At 47.6% G+C, this 13,043-nt stretch overlaps 1 protein-coding gene across 2 annotated transcripts in view; it reads left to right on the plus strand.

The window, feature by feature from the left end:
- Positions 1 to 10,320, plus strand: part of Znf282 (zinc finger protein 282) — a 27,763-nt gene extending 17,443 nt beyond the window's left edge. Inside the window, exons 6-9 of one of the 2 annotated variants that reach the window (XM_021164619.2) lie at positions 701 to 814; positions 1,827 to 1,940; positions 7,581 to 8,098; positions 8,496 to 10,320. In XM_021164619.2, coding sequence (XP_021020278.1) covers positions 701 to 814; positions 1,827 to 1,940; positions 7,581 to 8,098; positions 8,496 to 8,762 — 1,013 coding nt within the window. In that variant the 3' untranslated portion in view covers positions 8,763 to 10,320. Of the gene's footprint in view, positions 1 to 700; positions 815 to 1,826; positions 1,941 to 7,580 lie in introns of both variants that reach the window. The other variant, XM_021164618.2, reaches the window with a different exon arrangement.
- Positions 10,321 to 13,043: the final 2,723 nt, after the last annotated feature.

Raw genomic sequence — 13,043 nt, forward strand, 5'->3', positions numbered from 1 at the left:
TGGCTCAGTGGGTAAGAGCACCCGACTGCTCTTCCGAAGGTCCAGAGTTCAAATCCCAGCAACCACATGGTGGCTCACAACCATCCGTAACCGAGATCTGGTGCCCTCTTCTGGAGTGTCTGAAGATAGCTACAGTGAACTTACATATAATAAATAAATAAATCTTAAAAAAAAAAACAAACAAACAAATAAAAAGAAAAGAAAAAAATTGTTTGATATAGAGTCTAATGGACCCAAGACTAGCCTCAAATTTTCTATGTAGTCAGGGATGACACTGAACTTCTAATCCTCCTGCCTCCACCTCCCAAGTGTGCGGTTACAGGTTTAGTAGCCTTTGAAAAGAAAGCTGTTTTCTCTTTGATAAGTTCCATTCAGATACTGATAAAAGGCTTCCCTGAAAGGGCTGTTTTCCTGGGAAATTCCCTCATGAGCATGCCATCTTCTGTGGAGCAGAGACCTCATCCTGTTGGTTAAATCTCTAGAAGTATTTTGTATCCTGTTCACTGTGACATACTCCAGCCTTCAGCCACATTCATTATGGCCAGAATAGCTGGAGCCGTTAGCTAATTGGAATAATTTATTGTTATCCTTGACTCTTAGGGAAAACAAATGATTGCTTGAAATCAGATTCACTAAATAACACGGACTGGTGGGATTCCTCCTTCTCTAACATGTTTGCTCTCTTTGTTCCCATGAGTAGACTCCCCCATCTCTGCCCAGGACCTTTTGTCCCGGATTAAGCAGGAAGAACAGCAGTGTGTATGGGACCAGCAGGATTTGGCAGAGAGAGATATTCCCACAGATCCTAATTCAGGTGAGAAAGATGTCAGTGATTTTTTTTTTAATATTTCATTTATTTTATGTATATGAGTACACTGTCGCTGTCTTCAGACACAGCAGAAGAGGGCATCAGATCCCATTACAGATGGTTGTGAGCCACCGTGTGGTTGCTGGGGATTGAACTCAGGACCTCTGCAAGAGCAGTCAGTGCTTTTAACCTCTGAGCTACCTCTCCAGTCCCTCAGAGTGAATTTTTAAACTTAGCATTTAATGTGTCAATGGAATGGATAAAAAAAAAATCACCTTAATTCTGCTTGTTGAAGAATTTAAACCAAAAGGCTGCAAAATGCAATGTGTATTTGTGTGTCAAAGAGCAAGTAACTTATATTTTCTGGAATTTCTTTACTTTCTTTGTAAAAGGCTTATTTTATTTTTAATAATGTATATGTGTGTGCCAACAGAGGCCAGATTTCCTAGAGCTAGAGTACAGAGGTTATGAGCTGTTGGTGTGGGTGCTGGAAACTGAACTTGGGTCCTCTGCAAGAGCAGTCAGTGCTCGTCGTCACAGGGCCATCCCTTATCCCCCTTCTGGACCTGCATTTGTGCGATATCTCCCATGAAAAGTCTGGGGAGGTTCTAAGGTGTAGGGAAACGCACCCAGCTGGGCTGGAGATGCATTTATGTGTGAGTTTGTAAACGTGAGCGGTCCAGTGGCATTCCTTCTAGAAATCCTGACACCACGGTCTCATCCTACCCTCCATATCAAGGAGAGAGGATGAGAAATTGCCTGTGGTTGGTTGAGGGGACCAGGCAGATGGGAAGCAGAGTCTCCTCATAGAGTCCTAAGCTCTTGCTGTGGGCTTGTCAGTGGCTCTGGCCCTGCCTCTGCACTACAGGTCAAACCAGCCAGCTGTGGCCCTCCAGGCTTCAAAGCTGAGCTTCCTTTAGCATGGCCTGGCCCCGTAGTCTCTCTGGAGTTCGATGTATAGTGGATGCTAAGTGAAAGTGAATGAAGTCTTAAGATTGCCTTTTCCCCCTAACAACAGAGTCTCTCATCTCAGCACATGACATTTTGTCCTGGATCAAGCAGGAAGAGCAGCCGTACCCATGGGGCCCACGTGACTCAATGGAAGGGGAGCTTGGACTGGACTCTGGGCCCAGTAAGTAGTGTGTGCCTCTGTTAGAACCTGGCGTGTTTTCCTTCAGTGGGAGAGCTGTGAGTCCTTGTTTGGAGTGGAATTTAGTGCAGTCTGCTTCGTAGCCTGTTGGCAAACCAGGATAATGTACAGAAAACCCAGAAGATTGACTACTGGCATTGAAAGAAATGATAATAGCAGCCACTTCTATAGCCCCCAACCATTTCTAGACTTGTCATTTTAAATTTACTTTAATTTTGTATTTTAGGGTGTTCTGGGCAAAGTTTCATGGAGCACAGTGTAGCTGGTCTATGCTACTTTGTGGGTTTTTCTTTTTCCCATCTTTTATCCCTCTATCTTTTTCATTCTCTATCACTAGCTAGGAAGGAAAGGAGAGAGAGAGAGAGAGAGAGAGAGAGAGAGAGAGAGAGAGAGAGAGAGAACAGAATCTAATTTCTTTCCTTTTGTTTCTTCTTTGAGCATGACCACCAATACTCAGTTGAAGTTTTCTTCCTGCTTGCTATTTCCTGACTGACAAGAGGCAAAAAGCTCATGCTTTTTACTGAGTGGCCTCATGCCAGGTTCCCAAGGCCATTTCCCGATGATAAGGAATTACCTTGCATATCTTGTTTTGGATCTGCATTCCTGAATCCAGTGGTGGCCTGTGTTGTATCATATACACTCCCCAGAAAGCCTGGGCATTCTTTCTATTTGAAATTTCGGAAAACCATTGTCTCTAGAAATGACTTGTTCACTTTTCCTGTACAAAGTACTGTATTTCTCGTAGTTAATGCACTGGCTGTTTGATATCTGAGGATTTTGGTTGGGTTACAGTCTCTTTGCAAATGATCATATTTCCTGCAATTGAAGCACTGGGCATTTTGATATCAGAGATCTCTAGCTATAGCTTGACCTACTATATTAACATGGTACATATTAGAACCAATATCAGTCTTTAATCCCAGCACTCGGGAGGCAGAGGCAGGTGGATTTCTGAGTTTGAGGCCCAGCCTGGTCTACGGTGTGAGTTCTAGAGCTATACAGAGAAACCCTGTCTTGGGGAAAAAAAAAAAAAAAAAAGAAGAAAAAGTAAAAACAGAAAATCCCCTCTGGGAGCATAGCCAGAGGTGAGGGGGTCCCAGTAAACTTTTTGCTGGCCTCTTGAAAAATAAAAACCCATTCCTTCATCCCATGCCATTTCCTCCATGACATTTCAAACCAAATTTCCTTTTTTGTTTGTTTGTTGTCTGAGACAGGGTTTCTCTGTGTAGCCCTGGCTGTCCTGGAACTCACTTTGTAGACCAAGCTGGCCTCCAACTCAGAAATCTGCCTGCCTCTGCTTCCCAAGTGCTGGGATTAAAGGCGTGCGCTACTACAGCCTGGCTCAAATTTCCTATTTTTATCCTTAACTTTCGATCCATTACATGTCGTTTGCCTTAACTATTTTGCAAGTTCCTTTTCCCACCCCTACCCCCCATTTTACCCCATCAATAGGAGAGAAAGAAGGATAGAGGGGGAGAGAGAGATCTCTGAATTTAAATTCTTTCCTTCTGTTTCTTCTTTGAGCAAGACTAAGAAACTGCAACCACCTCTCTGAACAACCACCAACCGTTCACCTTGGGGTCCTAGCATTTATATACCCTCTGAAAAGTTCCCAGAATTTCAAATGTTACACAATTGTAGGAACTATCTGCAGCTGGTGCAAGCAGGCCTCTGCTAGAGCATCAGGCAAATGACAGTCATCCCACATCTGGGATTGGAACAAAACCATATTCTTATAATATTTCTATGTGTTTTTAAAAAACAAAAATTCTAGAATGTTCACTACTGTTGTTATTATTTAATCTCAATCATGAGTTTCTACCCCACCTTTGATCATTCTGTTCCCAGATAAGACACAAAACCTTCATATTTATAGAAAGTCTTTAGTGCAATGCACTAGCCTGGGCAGAAATCCACCCTTTAAGCTATTAAAATCTACTTCCCCATCAATAACCCTGAGTTATAACTTGCCACGTTCCATCTGGGCAGCTCTTAACTCCAGTTGGCCAGACCTCATGGGCATGTTTTCATGACTCACCTACCCCATGGCATTTTCTCCTCTCTCCACTTTCTCTCTTCCCTCCCCTTGTGGTCCTGCCTCAGACCCCAAGTCCAGGAACCAAAACTACATCTCTTCTGCCCAGCTGTAAGTTGTAGACCCCTTTATTCAACCAATACTTTTATATTAAAGAGCAAAGTCACATAGCATCACTTGGTGTATGTAAGGATTCTCTCATCCCAGGGCAACCAGGGCCAGTAACTAGCATTACAGTACATAGCAACAGATCAGACTTCAACATACTACACATTGGAAATCACAGATATTTAAAAGTCATACAGTGGCCGGGCATGGTGGCGCACACCTTTAATCCCAGCTATCGGGAGGCAGAGGCAGGTGGATTTCTGAGTTCGAGGCCAGCCTAGTCTACAAAGTGAGTTCCAGGACAGCCAGGGCTACACAGAGAGACCCTGTCTCGAAAAAACAAAAACAAAAAGTCATACAGTGGTAAAATTACAGTTATGACATAGCAATGCAAATAATTTTATGGTTGGGGGTCACAGAGGAGGTACTATATTAAAGGGTCACAGCATTAGAAAGGTGGAGAAACTTTGCTCTCAGCGCTAAGAAACCTTCCAGAAATCTTCCAGCAAACTACTCACACCAAATCACCAGATGCCAATCACTTGCTTGTATCTGAATCAGTTAACAGCAGTAGCCAGAAGGCAAAACCTCTCATGCCCAAGCATGAGAAGACACAGAAGACAAGGAAGAGAAGGAACAATATGATAATTGCAGAGTGAAACCAGAAGTCACTAAAGACAAGAGCCAGGGCCCAGTCTGTGAGGAAGGCCACCTAGGCCAGAAGTGTAGTTCTCAAAGGCAACATGCAAGGATTGGGATTCTGTGTTAGAACAATGACCTCAATTCCCTTCTTCTTGTGCCTCTTCCTTGGTTACTGTACCACTTACTGGTTCTCCCTCCCCCAAGAGGAGCCTAACACCTACTCAGAGGCAGCCTGTGGAAGATGGTGAAGAAGGCGAATTTTTATCCATCCTTCTCTCCTCGGTACTCCCATTTGGGAGCAGGGACAAATGGGGGCTACTTCTTATAGAGAGAACCTCTTATAAGCATCACATGTCAATAAAAAAAAGCCTAAGCCAGGAAATAGGCACCTGAACTGTGGAGCACCAGGGTGTTTGCCGTGGAATAATCATCCTGCTAGACCTTGAGTGCTGAATTGGGCCAGGCAAAGAAAACAGCGGCAGGGAAGCAGAGCATGATGGGAAGTGGAGAAAGTGGACTGCTGGTTGTGCTGAGATTCAAGAATTATCAGAGGAGGATTGTTCAGAGGAGGTGGGTTCCCTGGGAAGCAGCCACAGGAACTGTTGAGCATGTGGACAGGAGTGAAGTCACAGGCCTTGGTGTAGCAGCAGCCAACATCCACATTCTAGTTGGTACGCGGGCCACAAGTGCTTTGGAACCAGGATGGTGCATTCGAGCATCTGGAATCAAGGTGAATGAATTTGGTGTTCGCTCTTTGGCTGCTCCTATAGAAATAGTAGTGAGAGTTGACTAGGCCAGAAGAGAGAGCGGGCCTGGTCTGTATAAGGTAGTATTTAAAAATTGGCTTCAGAGCCTCAAGGATGGGGTAGAACATGACAGTTGTGACCCGAGAAGCTGAAAAAAATCGGTTTCTCTTTTTGCCTGGCCCCTGCTTCCAAAATGACAACTCTGAGAGTAATTATTTATTAATAAATGGTCTAGGTCATAATCTTTGGCTCATACCCTGACTAGCTCCTAACTTATTTACCCATTCAAACTATTCTATGTCTTCCATATGTTTAGTTACCTCTCCTTCAGTCCCAACCTGCTTCTTCCTTCACATCTTCCTCAGTGTCTCTCTCAGCATCATGCTTGAATCTCTTCCTTTTTATTCTTTCACTATTTCCCAGAATCCTCTCTCTTCCTGCCAGTGTCCCACCTCCTATTTCTTGGCTTAGGCTTTTTTTATTATTATTATTATTGACATGTGATGCTTATAAGAGATTCTATCTATAAGAAGTAGCCCCCAAGGGCTGGTGAGATGGCTCAGTGGGTAAGAGCACCGGACTGCTCTTCAGAAGGTCCAGAGTTCAAACCCCAGCAATCACATGGTGGCTCACAACCATCCGTATCGAGATCTGGCGCCCTCTTCTGGGGTGTCTGAAGACAGCTACAGTGTACTTACATATAATAAATAAATAAATCTTTAAAAAAAAAAAAAAGTAGCCCCCAAGCCAGGCGAGGTGGCGCACACCTTTAATCCCAGTACTTGGGAGGCAGAGGCAGGCAAATTTCTGAGTTCGAGGCCAGCCTGGTCTACAGAGGATAGCCAGGGCTACACAGAGAAATCCTGTCTTGGAAAAAAAAAAAACAAAAAACAAACAAATAAAAAAGAAGTAGCCCCCATTTGTCCCTGCTTCCAAATGGGAGTACTGAGGAGAGAAAGGGGTGGATAAAAATTCACCTTATTGACCATCCTCCACAGGTTGCCTCTGAGTAGGGGTTAGGCTTCTCTTCGGGGAGGGAGAACCAGAAAGTGGTACAGTAATCAAGGAAGAGGCAGAAGAAGAAGGGAATTGAGGTCATTGTTCTGACACAAAGAGCCTGGACTCAGCCCACTGCACACACATATATATCCCTCCATGCGCACTGTACACTCCCCTCTGATACTCAGATTTATGGCCTAGGGATTTATGGCCTAGAGATGCTGGGATGCAAGGGAAAGGCACTATAGCCTGAGAAGAAGCAGTTCCCTGGAGAGCATGTTGTGAAATGACATCATGGTTTTGTTAGAGGCCAGGACCCTTTGGGCAACATCCCAGTTACCCAGCCTGCTTTCTTTGGCCTGATGCCCTAACTGCACATCCCTCTGAGGTTTGGACCCGAGCTCCCTGTGTTCCATTCTGGTAAACCTCTAAATGGGTTTTCACCACGTGCAAATTCTCTCCCTCCCATAGAGTCTCCAAAGATAAATTAACATTATCCCTCAGACTACACCTAAGTTTTATTACTTCAGGGCAATCTGACATTTACTTTTTTACATTTATTTTTATTTATTTAATTATTTTTGAGACAAGGTCTCAGTATGGCCTCGAACTCACAGAGCTCTGCCTGCTTCTGCCTCCTGAGTGCTGGGAATAATGGTGATGGTGAACACCACACCCCAGTTCAGTCTATCTTTACAAAATGTTTAAAATGTATATACATATTGGTGTTTTATCTGCATGTATGTCTGTGCTCCTTGTGCATGCCTGGTGAAGAAGAGAACATCAGATGCCCTAGAACTGGAGTTAGTCTATTGTGAGTCGCATTGTGGTTGCTGGAAATCCAACCCAGAAAGAGCTAGGGCTCTTGACCCCTGAGCACTCTACCTCTGAAGGTGACTTTGGGTAGCAGAAGCAACCCGGAGGGCTTGCCTATCCCTGATCCCAAATCACAGGGCATTGGTGAGCGGTTAGGCTCATCTTAATATTAAAGAAAATGAGGCCAGGATGATCTAGCCCCGCTCCGGGACACTGGGGTCATCCTGAAGATGAGCGCTATCAGCGTGTCACTTCTGTCTTCCTCCCCGCCCCTAGGTGACAGCCTGCTGCTTGTAAAGAACCCACCCCCATCTGTGCAGCCCCAAACCCAACCTCACCAGCAGAGCCTGCCCGCCTTGGCTGTACCGGAGAACCCTGGCGGACCCGGGAGCCGTAGCCTGCTGGAGGATGGCTTCCCTGCGCTTCCAGGCGAGCGTAGTACCGGAGGCGAGGCTCAGCCCACCGGAGAAGGCAGTGCAGGCGGTGGCGGTGGTGGTGGCAGCGGCGGCGGCGGCGGCACTAGTGCGGGTAGTGGCAATAATACCGGTGCCGGTGCGGGCAGTGGCTGCGGTAGCTGCTGCCCGGGAGGCCTGCGGCGGAGCCTCCTTGCTCACGGCGCGCGCAGCAAGCCCTACTCTTGCCTGGAATGCGGCAAGACCTTCGGCGTGCGAAAGAGCCTCATCATTCATCACCGCAGCCACACCAAGGAACGACCCTACGAGTGCGCGGAGTGCGAGAAAAGCTTCAACTGCCACTCTGGCCTCATCCGCCACCAGATGACGCACCGCGGTGAGAGGCCCTACAAATGCTCCGAGTGTGAGAAGACCTACAGCCGCAAGGAGCACCTGCAGAACCACCAGCGGCTGCACACGGGCGAGCGGCCCTTCCAGTGCGCGCTCTGCGGCAAGAGCTTCATCCGAAAGCAGAACCTGCTAAAGCACCAGCGGATCCACACAGGCGAGCGGCCCTACACATGTGGCGAGTGTGGCAAGAGCTTCCGCTACAAGGAGTCACTCAAGGACCACCTGCGCGTGCACAATGGCCCGGGCCTGGGGGCCCCGCGGCCACTCCAGGTGCCACCAGAAAGAGACTAGGGTTGGGCTGGGGGGCGGGGAGGAATGGACTGGAGTTGGGGCGGGTTAGGGTTCTTGAGGACCAACCCTCCTGCCCCACTGTTCTCAGCGCACCTCCCCGCCCTCTCCTCACCTCCTGCTGGAAATCGGCACAGGAATTGCACTCCAGACAGGGTATTCCAAGGGGTGGACCTGGGTACCCCAGTACTGTCCAACTCTAGTGGACAGTCCAGATCATCTCATAGGGTGGACCCAGTGGCCAGGGAAGGTCCCAGGACAGCAAGGCAGCAGGAATCGTTGGGACACACCTCGGACACACCACTGGCCACCTGGGTTACAGATTCTGATCAGGGAAAGCGACCAGGGAGTCTCCAACCCCTTCTGAGACAAGGAAATATGATCCATCCTAAGGTGAGGACACATCCTGAAAAGGAGAGCAAATCTGCGGTGTGGAAGCTGAGGGAAGCGCTAAGGGTAACATCCTCATAACAACACTGCCTCGCGCTCTAATAGCGCTTTATACTTTTTTAAAAAGTGTTTTCTATCCGTTATCTATTTACACCCTTAGCTTATCCCTTCGAGTTAGGTGGGGTAGGGTTTTCCTAATGTGGTAACTGAGGAGAGTGAGACACGGGTGAGATAGTTGTTTAGTAAGACCACATGAGAACAGTGTGGCCAAGCCACACCAGGGCTCCAGCCCAGTGCAGTGTCCCCACCGCACACACTGCCTACCTCTGCCGGTCTTAGACCGATCTCACCTGGCCTTTCTGGTCTCTCTCCTCTCCCACTTCCCTCCCTGGACCCCCAAATCCTCTCAGAAGCAACAGGGGCCAACTCCTGGGGTAACTGGGAATAGGGACTTGATGGGCTGTAAAATGTCTAGGCGTGGTCGTGGGAAGGCTCTTCTGTGACTTGAGCCTGGGCCCTAGCATCCTGGTCCCCAACCTGTATTTCTCAATTCTGATCATTCAGTCAGGTGCAGCAGCAGCTTCTCACTGCACAACTAAGGCCAGGCCCTCCAGAGGCAACTGGTGCCCTGGGTCAGACCTCACCCTGATGGTTTACTCCAGTTTCCCAGGGCACAGGGTGAGGAAAGACTGGCTGCCAGAGTAGCCACCAAGGAATGAATGAGACTCTGCCCAGGAGGGCTGGGCAAGTGGGTGCTAGAGCCTGAGCTCTCTCCTGCCCTGGGCATCCCAGTTGGTGCTATCTGTTAACTGATTGTGCTCACGGACATGGACACAGACCTACTATGCTCTGACCCTGCAGGCGCCTTGGGAAGCGCCCAAAGGACTCCCTTTCATTTTGGTGCATCACTCCATGGCTCCCAGCACCGCAGCCTGGCGGGCCAGTCTCCATTTCAGCATCTTGCATGGCCAGGCACTGGGGTGGGGTGGCATGCCCCAGGACCCTTGTTTGTGTCAAAAATGGCTTTCCCACTCCTCTTGTGGATCCTGTTTCTCTCCCAGCTAGGGAGCGTGGTGGGTGGCCAGCATTTCATGGCACCACGTTTGTGAGCGCTCTGCTTCTGTCCTGCTCATCTGCGCTGCTCTGCTTTCCTCAGACCCTTTTTTGCCGTGCAAAGGGAATTCTTGAAATTAAATAAAAGGTATCCAGATTGCAGATTGCATGTTCCCAAAGCTGGAGGGTCCGCTAGCGTGACATCCTACAGCAGACCTCAATGAACTGTGACCCACCGAACTGGGATTTCTTTCTTTGCTCCTTCACTCAGCATTTTGAAAGAGACTAACCTTAGGAAAATGGATTATCATGAGATAAATGTAAGGGAGGCTTCAGTGGAGTTCTGATGGGGCAGAAGGGGATCCTCCAGTTCAGGGATTATTTGGGAGGCAACAATATACTACTTTACAAAAGCATACAAAGAAAATAATTCATCATCTAAATCATGGAAAGTAAGATCCAAATACTTTTAGCTGCTATAAGTGGGGGTGGGGAATAGCTACTGAGTTATAAGTTTAAAACATTTAACACACAGCTTGAGTTTAATTCCTTTCTTTTACCCTGCAAGAAGCTGATTCCCAAAGAGGTATAGTGATGGAGCTATTGACAGCCAAGACTCCTGTTCTCTGGAGCCCCATCTGGTGGGTTGTACTATCCACCACTACAGTCTGAATGAATGGGCCCCTTCCCAATGTAGGTGCTAGGAACCAAATCTAGGTCTTCTGTAAGAACGCATCTCTCCAGCCCCAGGTGTGTGTGTGTGTGTGTGAGAGAGAGAGAGAGAGAGAGAGAGAGAGAGAGAGAGAGAGAGAGAGAGAGAGGTCTGTGTGTCTGTCTTGGGGTGTATGTGTGCGCCTGTTTAAATGTAAAGTCTCAAATAGTGGAAATAANGGTGTATGTGTGCGCCTGTTTAAATGTAAAGTCTCAAATAGTGGAAATAATAATTTAAAAAAAAAAAAAAAAGACCCAGGAAGGAAGAGTAAAGCCTCCAGTGCTCAGAGCTGCTTCTAGGCCCTTCCAGAGCTGTGCTATTTGTCCCAGAGAGCTGGTGTGACTTCTTAGGATGCAGCATTTCTCTGCACTGCCACCACACACTCCTGGGTACAGAGCAAGGCCACACTGCTCTAAAGTACAGAGAGACAAGGGGTGCTGGGGAGCCATAAAGGTAGAGTCTGTTCTCTCCAACAAACCAAAGATGGATCCACCCAGTGCGGCTTGGTGAGTGAGCTTGCTAAGGTTAATTACAGAAGCAGGGGCAGGCAACACAGGCAAGACACCACGGGTGTGCTCTGCCCCCAGTCAGCTTCTACCTCTTATACACACTGGCATGTCTAAAATTATATACAACTGGGGCAGGCGGGAGAGCTGACTGAATTCTCCTGTGAGGTCAGCTGTGACCCTTCGCCCTCCTTCCACAGGTAATATGAGCAGCCTCAGTGCCGTTACCACAGACCCAGCTATTGGCTGTATTGTTATTTTATTGTGGCTGTGGACCAAGGTCTCCCAAAGGCTACCACAGCAGCTCTGCCTCATGATGGTGATGGTTATGTCTATCCTCTGAGAACTGCTATGTGACACTGATCAGCTCAGAGAATGTCAAGCTCGGGGCCTGAGTCCTCATGGTCCCCCCACCCCACCCACTTTTTCAGTCAATGTCTTACTATGCGGCCCTGACTGGCCTGAAACTCGCTGTGTAGATCAGGCTGGCTTCAAACTCAGAGAGATCTGCCTGCTTCTGTCTCTTTGAGTGCTGGAATTAAAGGTATGTGCCACCATGCCAAACCTGGTCCCTTAACTTTTGGTGATTTGTGTCATTGTATAGAAAAAGTGTTTAGAGGAAAAGATTAAAGATAGATAGGCCTTAGATCATTATTCAACAGTTGGTGACCATGTATAAGACCCAATCCTTGTCAAGCTTGAAATGTAATGGGAAAGAGAAGACATTCGTGAGAATGAAACTATGTGGCTGTCCACCATGAAAACAGTGGGAAACACACACTTGATCTTCCCTGGGGTTTGCCACGGTGGCTACAGAAGGCTGGAGAGCAGTGCTGGAGAGAAGCCATACATAGCCAGTGGGCACCAACACCCACAGTGCCTGCCTATCGGTTCCTGAACCGTATTCCAATGGGTCTCACTATACAGGTGTCTTTAGCTACACTGTGAGAGGCCCCGTTCTCTGAGACAGTAAGCTCTACTCTCAGGACTAACCAAAGGCAGTGCCTCTCAGTATGCTGGACTTTGCATATCATTCACTAAATTACCCATGTTTAGCCCATTTCAGCCAAGATAGGCAGTCTGTTGGGGGATGGTTTACCTGTGACTGGAGTTAGGAGGCTGATCCACTTGAAGAAGAAAGGGGCAATCCAAGGTAGTGACGCTGGTCTATGTGAGAAGTGACAAGTTCATGCTGCATGAAGCAGCAGGTGCAACTTCACGTTGAAGTCAGGCTTGAAGCAAGAGCTGCACAGGGTAAAAGGAAAGGAAGGCAGGGAGACAGGAATTGTAAGGCAAGAAGGAGACTGGTGTGGCCTGGGCAGAGAGGTATGAGTCTGTGGTTATATAGTTAGATGGTGAGGCCTATAGTACAGGCCACAGAAGACCTTGAATACTCAAAGTGTTCTAGAGACAGACCAGAAGCAAGTCTGGGATCCACTGTAGTGTAGCAGCCCTGTAGAACTTAAATGCAGAGCAGGCATGGCTCCAAAGGAGATCGGGAAGGATTTGATGCAAGTCCTGAGAAGGTGGGATAAACCAGAGGCCATTGAAAATGACAAAACACAGGTAAATCTTTTTTATTTAAATGGACTTTCCCATTTCTGAGCAAATAAATTTTGTGTGTGGGTGCACTAATATACATGAGCAGAGATTGCTGGGTCCTGTTTTTTCATTCTCTGCCTATTCCTACAAGAGAGGGTCTCTTACTGGACCTGGGGCTAAGCTGGGAGCCAGCAAGTCCCAGGGGTGTTGCCCTCTCTCTCTCTTGCTGTCTGTGGCACACTGCGGTTACAGGTGCACTTGGCTTTTTACGTGAGTGCTGAGGATTTGAACTCAGGTCCTCATGCACAGCAAGTGCTCTTATCCACTGAACTATCCCCAGCCTTTCCTCTCTTCTCTTCTCTTCTCTTCTCTTCTCTTCTCTTCTCTTCTCTTCTCTTCTCTTCTCTTCTCTTTCTCTCTTTCTCTCTCTCTCTCTCTCTCTCTC

This window comes from Mus caroli, chromosome 6 (genome assembly GCF_900094665.2).
Source record: "Mus caroli chromosome 6, CAROLI_EIJ_v1.1, whole genome shotgun sequence".
Lineage (NCBI taxonomy): Eukaryota > Metazoa > Chordata > Mammalia > Rodentia > Muridae > Mus > Mus caroli.